This window comes from Amblyomma maculatum, chromosome 4 (genome assembly GCF_055883805.1).
Source record: "Amblyomma maculatum isolate TAMU_Amacu chromosome 4, ASM5588380v1, whole genome shotgun sequence".
NCBI lineage: Eukaryota > Metazoa > Arthropoda > Arachnida > Ixodida > Ixodidae > Amblyomma > Amblyomma maculatum.
In genome coordinates this window covers 161,020,973-161,033,528 of record NC_139347.1, presented here as the reverse complement: position 1 = coordinate 161,033,528, position 12,556 = coordinate 161,020,973, and the positions used below count along the sequence as shown (strand labels likewise).

General features: G+C 44.5%; 1 protein-coding gene across 1 annotated transcript in view; it reads right to left on the bottom strand.

Annotated features, from left to right (window-relative positions):
- The window catches only part of LOC146193372 (MAM and LDL-receptor class A domain-containing protein 1-like), a 193,511-nt gene that overhangs the window by 152,531 nt on the left and 28,424 nt on the right, over positions 1–12,556 (bottom strand). Inside the window, exons 10-12 of the mRNA XM_084600529.1 lie at positions 9,521–9,666; positions 8,050–8,166; positions 5,626–5,749 (exon numbers count right to left, since the gene is read on the bottom strand). Coding sequence (XP_084456655.1) covers positions 5,626–5,749; positions 8,050–8,166; positions 9,521–9,666 — 387 coding nt within the window. The remainder of the gene's footprint in view (positions 1–5,625; positions 5,750–8,049; positions 8,167–9,520; positions 9,667–12,556) is intronic.

Genomic DNA, 12,556 nt, shown 5'->3' with positions numbered 1-12,556 from the left:
GTTCGCTGATGACTGTATTATATAAAAAAAAACTTTACAACCCACCTCATTCTATTGCTCTCTACCACTATATTAATAACGTTTCCCCTTGGTGTGAAACTATACGCAAATGTAGAGCAATAAGAGTAACACGTGCGGCTTGTTAACAAGGCTAATCCACATCCACACGTTCTTATGCCCCCGCTTTAGGCTTTGTTCAGTATATCAGTATATTGGCGTAGACAGCAGCAGTGACATCTCGTGGAAAACTCATATCGAACATGTAACAATGCCTATCGCATACTTGGAGTCCTTCGCTGTAAGAATTCACTTGCTCCGTTTGCTTTAAAGACATACTTCTGTACACAGCGGCCGCTCTAAGTAAGATGGAATACGCCTATTCCGTATGAGATCCTAACATCAAGCCTATTATTAATCCCTTAGAATCTGTCCAGGATCGCTCAGCTCGTTTTATTTTGGATAACCACTATCGTTTATCTAGTGTCACACTAATGAAAAAAATCCGAGATCTCTTAGACCTTCCGCACGGCGTTATTTTCCTAAACTTATTATATTCCACAAAGTATATTACATAAATACCTTTTCACTGCTCCAAATTACGTGTAGTATCCCGCAATGATCATCACATCAAAGTTAATGTTCCAAATTGCAGGAAAACCCAGACTCATTCCTCCCCAAGACCACCTCAGACTGGAACCACCTGCCCGCTTGCACCGTCTCCATTCCTGCATCTGAAGCATTTAAATCTGCGCTTCTTCTTCACGATGTTGAAAACTCGTTATTTTTAATTTTGTATAAATAAATACCATTCCTATCTGTAGCGCCTCAACGGCCCGGTAGTATCCAAATAAATAAACAAGGTAAATAAACGCTCTACTGTATATGCTACAAGAATCCAGTATTATCTAATAAGGCCTTATAATGCAACATATATAATATATTAATGACGTATTATAGAAACGATGGGTTATTATGCTGAAGACGTCCTTCAATAAGTTAAAAATGGCCAACAATGCCGAGAAAACAGCTGATAAGTTGCATGTGAGCTCAAAATGTGAATCCTTGTGAACGCCGTTTTACAACTGACCTTTTAGAGCGCTATATACCTGTGGCAAGACCACTTCATTACGTGCTGCAACGTATGATGTGGCTGATTCGCGTTACCATCATTCTTACTCTCTTCGCATGTATCCTGAAAAATATTACAAACTAAGTTCCTCACGTTACTACAATAATAGCGAAACATCTTATAGCCTCGTTTTACTCACTTAGACGCACACACTTAGGAGAAAGTTTAATTTTAACCCGCACGACAATACAACAGCCTTGTAATTGGTGATATTCTCGCAAATTATCGTATTGCGCAATTTCCAAGGACCACCTGGTTTTGACGATTACGTTATGACACATATTTCAACTGATCAATTGGTTTGAAGGAATTAGTCTGGTTGGTGGTCAAATTATACTTTTCATTGTACTACGATATGTATACGTTGATAGCAGGCACATCCAGCCCCACCTTAGTCAACCATCGCATCATTCCTATGGCAACCACTCTCCGGTTGCACAGCTCTCCGCCGGCGCCAAACCTTTCTTCGCACGAAGTAGTCTCTACTGAGATCTTGCGGTTGCAGCCGCCTACCGGACTCTCACTTCTGTACTCTAAAAATGGGAAGGGGAATTGTCTTCGTTCTATTTGCCCGCTGAACATTTTAAAAGGTGAAAGATGATTATTATATATATTTTTTAATTTCTATTTACATTTGTTGCAATCAATGCCTCCTTAATGAAGCCCTTGGAATTGGCACATAAATTTACTAATCAATTATCAACCTATGTACTTGTGAATGATGCTGATTTTCCAGGGTTGAAAGCAACCATATATCACTCACTATGCCTGCCAAATTATTGATTTCAGCGCAGAAATAAGACCTACTCAGTTAACATTCAAAGATCCGAGGTTTGCCGCCGAAACATCTTGAAGACTATGATGTTCAGACTGCTATACCATGGTTCTGGACAGTGATTCTCGCCGGTAAAAGGGCAAATGCTTCATCCGTAGCTCGCTAAACATCACTCTCACTAAAGCCCACTAGACTTACAAAAATAGTGCTCTAATAAACTCAGAAGCAGAATTGTCCATGGGGCCGTATAACAGTTTCCGACTAATCTGCAAAAAAATATTCTGGTAGCCATGTCCTGGACTGTCTGTATCTCCTTCTTGACGAGCCGGCAAGGTAAAGTGAAGAGCATGATATAACATACTTAACTGGATGCAACGCGCTCATTTTCATCTTAAAGAGCCAAAAAACTTTTTATCGATGTTACCAGTTCTTCACACCAACCAGCAATACAATTTCCCCATTGTATGGTAGTTTCCAAAACGTTTCCTATAGTACCACATGCATTATGTGCAAGAAAATGCATTACACAAATCTTCTTGCTAAGTACAGCCAATGTACACCGCAAGCGAAAATATCTAGGGCTAAATTGGTGGTTTAACCCATTATTCAACCGGAGATCCTTGGCCTTAGCGGCAGACAGATGTAAAGTGACAGTCGTGTGTTTTGGCGTCTTAAAGACAGTTGAGCGTCCGACCCTAACTGAAACTGGCGACGGCCCACCGTCGCAAACTAAAGGGCAGAGCTCGGCAGGTAAATGCAGGCCCAAAGGTGCGCCTGCTTGGCTGCCGATTACTTATTTATTTATTTATTACAGAGTTTTGTAAGTCCGAAGCCATTATTGCAGGGGGGGGGGGGGGGGGGGGGGGAGGGGGAGGAGATGACAAATAACATTGCTAGAAAGGCCAGCAGTACAATAAAAATACAAAAAAGCGAAGAAAATAACACTACACAAATGATAATGGAGAGTGAAAAACATGCATTGAAAGGGGGCAACTGCACGATGAATAAAGTGATGAAAACACTCAACAACAAAGTGATGAAAAAAACACGCGCAAGAGAACTGCCTGCCACGTCAACCATCTGTTAAAAAAGCCCGAGATAAATTTTCCCTGCCGCACTCAGTGATGCCAGCTGGAAGTCTGTTCCACTCATTGATCGGCAGTGGAAAGAACGAGCTTTTATATACATCTGTCCGGCATTTTATTTCTCGGATCTTCCACTGATGATCAAGACGTCCAGATAAAAAGTAAGGTTGAAGCAAATACCCGTCTTTGTCGATGCTGAGCTTACCAAAATAAATGCGATACATGATCTGCAATCTGAAATGTTTACGGCGGTGAGCTTAAAATTCCCAACCAAGATGGTCTTTAATAGACGTGACACTAGACGAAAAGTTGTAATTGCTAGACACAAATCTGGCGGCATTATTTTGGACGCGTTCGAGCATGTCAGATAAGTAAATAAACTGGGAATCCCGTACAGGGCATCCATATTAAAAAATTGGCTTTATGTAAGTGAAATATAAAGGAGCTGCTTGACATTTCACTGCGCCTTGTTAAAAAGACGCTTTAAAAAATTTAACATTCTGCATGCTTTCGATGTAATAGGCTCAACGTTTCTCGTCCACGTAAGGTTAGATGTGAAATTACGCCGAGATACTTATATTCAGAAACTTCTTAAAGCGGAGCTATATTTAATGAGTAACAGATCTGTGGAGGGGAACACTTATGAGTGAACAAGCCAAGTTTGCATTCTGAAATGTTCAAAGACATTTGCCATTTTGAGCACCAGTACAGAATATAATTTAAGTCTCGCTCAAGGTTTAATGCGTCAGAAGAATTTTCTACAACATGGTAAAGCACGCAGTAGTCAGCATATAGCCGAACTTGGCAGGTAAGGTAAACAACTATATCATAATTAAAAATGAGAAAAAGAAGGGGTCCAAGGACAGACCCCTGGGGCACACCTGAGGAGACTGAGGAGGAGGAACTGAGGAGGAGGGACGTTTACGGAATCGAAGTGACAACCATTAATTACAACACGCTGTACGCGGTCCTGGAGATATGAATGAAGCCAGTCGATAATATTGGGCTGCAGACCAAGGCAACGTAACTTATGTAATAAAAGCACATAAGGTACAGAATTAAAAACCTTTTTTAAAATCCAGAAATGCAAAATCAATTTGATATCCGTGGTCAAAACAGGAAAAAGATCATTACTGAACTCAAGTAACTGGTTGGTACAGGAAAAACCCATTCTAAAGCCATGCTGAACTGACCTAAAGAAGTCATGAGAGTCAAGGTGCTTCATGACTGCGTTGTAAATTATATGTCCCAATGATTTACAACACACGCTAGTCAGAGAGACGGGTCGGTAATTAACAACAGACGTTTTAGAACCGCTTTCATGCACTAGGACATCATTAGCATTTTTCCAGTCATTTGGCAAACATGCCGAGTTAAGCGATACTTGAAACAAGGTGACTAAATAATGAGCAATTTCATCCGCGCATGATTTTAAAACAAAGGTAGGTACACCATCAAAGCCACTGGCGGAGGCGGTCATGATGTTACTAAAACAGTTTTAAAACACCCTGGTTAATAAAAACCAATTCAGGCAAGGTTTCGGTAACAGATTCATGAGTGTTCTGAAGTTCTCCGATGTACGCTGGCGTAAAGCCAGACTGAAAATATACATTAAAGCGGCAAGCTTTATCGCCATCAGTATAACAAGGTCGCCATCGACGTCTAAGTTTGGGATTCCGACTAGTCCGCGTCGGTTGTGTTTCAGAAATGTCCACAATTCCTCGGGCTTGCTACGCAGTTTAGAACGCAGAATAATAAAGAAGGTATCCTTAAGAGCTTTAATTTCAGTTTTTAGTGTACCTCCAAGGGCCCGAATTGACTGCAAATATAATCAATATAGTTTACATTTAGCGAACAGCTTTCATCCAGCTGGCTGCAAATGGTAGGGAATTAGTCGGCCCCCAGTGTTCGGTATCCAGAAACAGCCCAAAGCAGGGCCGTGATTGGCTGCATAGAGTAGGTACTTTGAGACAGCCACATATAGGAAATGGTAGAGATTTAGTCGGTACCCATTTGTTGCAGCCAAGTACGGCCCAGAATAAGGCCGTGAATGGCTGCCTACGAGGTTGGCCAAGTCGCCTGTATGTTTTATAGCGAATGCGTTTGCATAATAGTTTACCAATTTCGCATAAAAGTATCTCTACAAGAGAAGAACTGGCCGCAATTCGTGCTGCTGTAAAGTATATCCCTGCAGAAGCTCCTAAGAAATGGGCAGTGTTCTATGATTACAAACCTGCCCTAAAATGTGTTCATTCGGTCTTGAGCCATGGCGATCATGAGCAACTTGTAGCGGAGGTCCGACATCTTTACTACTAGGCATTACAAGAGGGTCTCGAAATAATCTATCAGTGGATACCAGGCCATTGTGGAATTGTTGGCAACAACTTTGCTGACGATGCTGCTCGATCGGCTCACGATACCACCAACATTGTCGAGATATCAGTGACAAGAGCCGACGCAGCAAGCCACCTTCTACTGAACACCCGAAACGTGACTACACAATCATAGTCTACGCCTGGAGGCTGAACGTCCCGCTCGCACCTCTATGACCAGTTGCTTCAACCAATTACCACAACTAGGTGAAGAAAACACCAGTTCAAAGTGCTGAGTAGAGAGCGCCAACCAGTAAACCTCACCTGCAGGCAATTCATCGGCGCCGTGTGGAATAATCCAGCACTCGTCGTTTTCGTCGATGGCGATATCGTCAAGTCCAATGTAGGCGGGTTTTGACGCTGGTCCGACGGTTCCTCTAAATATAATCTTCAAATAGAAGAGAAAGTTGTAGTGCGAAAGCTTTACGCTTTCATACGTGATGGCGCTTTCTCTCATTGAGCTCGAATTGAGTGAAAGAGAATAGAATTTTGAATGCATAGTAATCACCTGTCATAAAGAATAACGTTTACCAGCCGTGCAGGGCTACGACATACGCTCAAGTGTGATTTCTATCGAATAATTGTCTGATAATTGCCCACTCAGTACGACTTATGTCATGCTGTCAGGATTTCGCTTTTACAATGCAGTGTCATTTTCGCAGAGCGGAATAGTCATGTGCATTCATGTGGCGCGAAGTATTTGTAGAAAGTAATGACCTATAAATCATGCAGGGAAAGCGCTGCGTGACGTGATTTTTTATATGCCTGCATACATGAGCGAAGTTTGAGTTGCAAACCTAAATCACATTTTGAGGATAATTTTAGACGAAGAGTGTTAATAAATGGTTAGTTTTAAGGTTGCCAATATTTATTATTACTGCTTAAGGATTATCCTCCCGGGCAGCGGACAAGGCTTTATACGACTGAAGCTTGATCCTTCCCGTGGTCCTTATTCCTCTCTTTTTCTTTTCGGGTTTACCGAATCGCTCTTTTCGTTATCGGCGCTTCTGCATTCCTCGACGCTGCCCTGGATCAAGTTCCCGTCCATTCAGTTTTGACACCATTTCTAAACGTCATTGTACCAAACGGGACATCTGTGACGCGAAGCTGGATTTCCTGAGCACGTTAAACTCACTGACACTTTGACGGAAATGTATTTTTCTGTTTAATGGCGTAAAAATCTACTCTCGCTAAGCTGACCTGTCTCTCACAGCGTACAAACACTGTGGTGACTATGAGTGTATGAGCACTGAGCACTTTTCGACATCCTGCAAAAAAAAAAAAAATAAACAGCTTTCCGCTTCTAATACTTACTGTAAAAAGGCAAAACTCTTCCTTCAGCGAAGACACGGCCCTTACACTGCATTATTTCGGCAACGTATTTTGATAATGACGAACAAATGCATGATGAATAATAAAGACATAATAATAAATTAATAATGGGCATAATGACGAACAAATATCCCGTGGTATCTAAAAAACATGTATAGGTAAATATTAACTGCCCGTAGAGAAAGCATCTTAACCATCATGACTGTCTACCGTATTGTGGGGTTATGCCGGCACCTTCGGCCTTTCAAATTACGCTGCCTCATTTTGCTCCATCTAAGCGGGTACAGACGCAGCTCAACTGCGAATGCGCGACCGTTTTATTATTGGGCTCGACGTACGATCGACGTGGCAGTGAGGCCAGCCAAGGGCCACGAAAGATGGCACGAGGCATTCGGGCGGGAAAGCTTCTTGGGTGCGGTTTCGCTGTCAGCATGTAGCTCGATCCATTCTGATGTATGTGCCCCGAGGATGGTGCGGCACTTTCAGACAGAGGTTGGAAGTGGTATTTACGTAGACTGATTAAGTTCTTGGCGTGAGTTGGTGCCGCGCATGAACCCTGCTTTCTTGTACCGCTCTGAGCCATTTTAACGAATCGCATCGCCCTATTCGCGCCTCAACATGTTTTGCTTGCAGAGTCGAAGCGCTAACTCCCACACTTTTGCAATCTTGGCGTTGTGCCATGGGGAGAATAGACCGCGTGCTCTACGTCACTGCTATTTCTCATGCCGGGCTAAAGATTTTGTTGATCGTCAAGGTACCGCTTGGGTTTTGTACAGACGGCAAGTGTGTCTGCTCGCCGGCCAAAATCAAGGCTCGTGAAATTCTCCTCTAATATGCGAAAGCCTTCAAACTTATGCAAAAAAAAATATATTAAGCATACCTCGCTTCTTGCACTTTGAAGCATTAATCGAAGGATAACTTAGCGTTGACCTGTTAAGTAAGGGCACTAGTCTGGTTTTTATGTAAGATCACGAAGCATATTTTAGCCAGAACACATTTCCTGTGTCAGAACACATGCCGCACTCTAAGCCAGCGACCTCTCGTTACTTTTTTCACAATATATAGTCAATACTTTTTTTTTCGCATTACACAGAAAAGTTACTTCTCAACCTCCTTTACCTTTAATTCTCAACGCTTCAAGTAAGATTGGAGCCTTGAGCGGTAATGTCCCGTTCTCACTGTTTGCGGCTAACCTGGAATATTCAATAAGCGATTTTAATAATTTCTTGGTTTCTACGTAGAATCGTTACCCGTAACGAATTCCCACGCCCTGTATTCGAAACACTCGATACTTGGTTAAATATATCAATAAAACTCATGCAAACTTTCAGTGCTCACAGTACGAGAATGACTTACCCTGCTTCCGGGAGGTACTGCTACACGACCCATCTGCCAATTGACTCGGCCACCTCCTCGCTCCGTCCACAAGGGCAACTTTCGGCGCAGCTCCCATTGTGGATCTACAGTGAGCACCTACGCGCGTGGTAAAAATGAAATGTTAATCATCGTGCCATTACTAACGCCGGTCATATATGAACTTATACATTTCGAGTATGAAGGGCACAATGGTCAGCGATCCTATCAAATGTTATTGTTGTCGTTCACTTCCTTAGCAAGCGATTCTGTATCCTCTTAATTCCTTCTAATTTACCCCTCCCCCCCCCCCCCCCCCCCCCGTTGTTCATCAGCGGCATAACACTTCTTCAATCAAGTACTCTTCTACAAGCAGCCGCGATAACTATTTTCTAGCCACCAAAGCAAGGAATAAGAAATAGCTGTAGCCTTCGTGGAAACCCGCAATCCCAAAGCGGGGCAATGTTTTTCATTCTTTGTTGCTTGGTCAGCTCTACCTCTGGTTATCGCGGCAAACAGTAAACGCGAGCCCCACCCAATCAATATTAGGGGGAGGGCAGGCGTAAGCGAACATTTTGAGCGTGGCCTATTCCGACTAACTGATGATGGATCTTGCATTCCACAGTTTATCATGGCGTTGCCGAGGCCGAACATGATTCGATACTTTTTGCACCAATAACGAGTTCATTCTAGCATTTGTGTCAAGCATGCACTAATTCTTCCTCTCGCGTGAAGGCTTGAGAAAGAATAGAAGTGGCAAGGCCACTTTCTTCGAACGCCAGGGTGGTACCCTCATCATACCCATTGTCTTGTTTCGGAAACTGTTTTTATAGCCAAGATTTATGCGACTATATGAAGGTGCCTGAACGTTTTGATACCCAGATATAGGAATTGAGGACACCATTATCATAGCGTCCATTTAAAATTTTGTTAGAGTACTCCTGCTGCCTTACATAAATGCCAAGCGTTGATGTGATTGCAGATTGATTGAATCCGTTAATATAATTCATACCAGATACTGTTCTAATGCCCAGTTGCTTATCTTTGTCCCATGCACACTGATTATCCCTGTCATGTACCTAAGTGAAACCATTTCCTTCGAATTCATTTAAGGCGTCCTACCGGAATACAGCGCCCCGGAGGGCGCTGACGGCCCCAGCACAAGGCAGATCGCCTTTCAGACGCCGGATGGCGCTAGGTTCGCGGTTGCGATATCTGCACTAGAAAGTAAGCGGCGCGTAAGGTTAAGCCTGCCTCGTCAGAAGCAATCAGCGTGCGCGAAGTGGCGGCGCGAAGGTCTGCGGCACTACGGTAAGTATAAACAATTCCCGGTAAGCTGAAGACATTTAATGATAAGTACACAAGGTCCCCTAGCAAAGAAATTATGTGGGTGCGAGCTCCCAAACATCCGCGCCGACAGGCTTTACTTTTCATGCGGGCAAAAAATCAAATGACGATAACCGTCATGCCTTACCTGGAGTCTCGTGTCACCGTCTCCGGAAATGATGCCCCAGAAGGTGAGGCACTGCGTTTTCCTGCTAGTTGTGGGTAGAATCTCTCCAATAATTTCGGCCACGTCTCCGTCGTTCCGCTCGTAGTTGCTCAAGAATAGGTAGGAACCTGAAGATAAAAAGTTGGCTGAAATTTGCGCGCACCCCTGTCCTTCTAACAGCATGCTTTAGAGGATTCAATTTATGCATATTGAATCCTGTAGCTAGAAAGGGCATGAGTACTGCAGGAAAAAAACGCTTACTGAAAAAGTACGCCTAACCCAACTCCTCCATCATCACCGCTTTGTGGGATCATTACAGGAAAGTACTTTTTCGAATTATTACTTACTAATGCATATATATTATATGACATATTACATGACATAGTATATATTTTGACATACCAAATTTCTACTACTTCATGTGGCCTCTTGCAACCATGACTTTCCGTCACACATTCTGCGGACACTTCCCTCGACGACATTTCCTTCTCGTGAAAGATATTAAATTCCTTCCCGTTAAATACGCGTAAAATTACTCACACTACCAACTTCTCATCCCATTCACGTACACGCAGGTGTTGGCTCTACTCAATGTGCTTCACACAGAATCACATAAAGGGTCAAAAGGGTTCAACAAGCGATCTGCCCCACCCTGCGCGAGGAGCAGTGCGGTTATCCGCTGCATAAGTATATTATTACACTATAGGCAGCCATTGGCTTTTCGACAAGGGCAGGCCCTCCGGCACCGCCAGCGTCACCGAAGCGCTTTTGAAAAACGCCCAGTGAGAAATGCACGCTTTTCTATCTTGGCTTGGCTCTACTAATTCAGCAGTGCGGCCAAGCCTTCAGTCGCCACGAGCACATCCGCGCATACCAACTCCACGCTCGTCGTCTTGTAGTCCATGCCTCTTTACATGTTCTAAAGAACCCTCTGAAATAGAATCTAACTATCCAAGTACAATATTTTTTCTAACCAAGTACCACAGCAGTTGTGCCTAGGGAGGGGGAGGGGTGGAATGTCCTGGAAAGGGCTCACTGATCCCACAAAAGGAGCCCAGGGAATGCAGTTTAAGAACCACAGAAGTTTTAAAAAAAATCATCATTCTTACGCCAGCTTCTTGACCCATTCGCTCTCGCAGTATCACGTGATTTGCAACCCTTTCTCGTTATTTCACTTGGTAGAGCAACGGCCTCGGACTGGCGGTAGCCCCGGGTTCAAACCCCGCGTCAGGATGAGTTATTCAACTACAATTTCTGTGATGTCTGTACGGCTGTGCTTCGCAAACATATGGCAGTTTTTGGGCGGGTGCTAATGGGTAAGCACTCGACTATAAATTAATGCACCGACCCCGAAGGTCTACTACAATTTTGTTTTTCATAAGCAACCACTACATTTCATCTCATGACAATGCTAGGCTGTTTGCAACAAGAGTGTGCTCTTTTCGGTATCATGCGTACTATATGGAGCGGCTTCGGCACATAACTGACGACGATAGGCAGGGTTCTCTTCAGGTTGATTCCATCAGCCTAGAAGTGAATCCACCGTCACCAACTGGAACTGTGAACATGCCTTTGTCCTTGGAATGTTTTCACTTCTCCTCCGTCTTCCTTGCCGCAGTGCCAAGCAGTAGACGCTCGCACGATAATATTATCTGGATGAAAACATTGAGCCACCATTTTGAAGTATCCTATTCTTGCCCGACGCGAGGAAGCTCTTGAGAGAATGTTTTGATTTTAATAACTTGACCGGGCAAAGAGCCGGGAAGAATCGTGAAAAAGCAGTTTTGCGACGGAAGCAGACGGATCCAGAGCATGAAAGCAATTTGGGGCTCCGTGCAATTGAAGTACTGGTATTTGTCGTTTTCATTTTAATATTGTCCATAATTCATACGTAATAAACTCCTACAATTAGAGTTTGGTTTGGTTAGTGGGGTTTAAATTTCCAAAGCGACTAATGCTTTGAGAGACGCCGTAGTGGAGGTCTCCGGAAATTTCGACCACCTGGGGTTTTTTGAGGTGCACTGACATAGCACAGGACTCGGGCGCCTTGCTTTTCACCTCCAACGAAAAGCGGCCGCCGAGGCCGGTGTTCGATCTCGCATCCGTGGGCATAGCTAATGTATGTCTATTATACTTAGTTCAATGTATAATAATCGCTTTTTACGACTTTCACTGCCTCCAGCAGACCCGCGCTGTAACACAGGCCAGAGTGGATGGCCTTAAAAATAATGTTGCGGGTGAGGCAGAAGCAGGCACTGGCGTGGGCAGGCGCGCTCGCGCTATGCCCGCCATCATTCATTAAAACGTCATCTACCATCGTCATCGGTCATGTTCTGTGTCCTTTCTTCGTCGGCTTGCTCATAACATTTTGCAGAAGGTACAGGGTATGTCTTCATCACTCGTCATCCAGGCCCGGAGCTTCGGCGCCCTGTGTCTTCTTGCGCCGTCGGGAGTGGGTTCCTGGGACAACGCATCTTCTGGCGGCTCCATAGCTTGCCTGACCCAATGCAGAATCGCCGCTCCCCCCCCCCCCCCCATCGCTTAATCCCCCGCCCCGACCACAAGGCACGAAGAAAGAGACAAGTAGCCCGACGTCAAGACCCCACCGACCCGAGACGCTACGAACACGCGAGGACACAGCGCATGAAAGACCTGACCAAAGGTTACGACCGACCAGAGACGCCGACCAGATGACCCCACCGGCCCACTAAGACACTACACGTGATGACATCGCCCCTGCCTGTGCCGTTTGATGCGTGCCTGGCGACTGGTGCAGCGAAAGCTTCCTGGGCCACGTTTCATCGGTCATCATAGCGAAAAGCAGTTGCCTTCTTCCTCTTTAGCCTTCACCGACAGATACAAAATCATCATTCATGTCATAAAGATGATCATCTTTGACTGCTTCTTCGTCCACCGATTGGGACGATCGCTCGGTGGCTCCGGGTAATGTTACGGGCAAGGAAGACGAAGCGGGCACAGGCGTGGGCAGACGCGCTCCCGCTAGGTCCGCCATCTTTC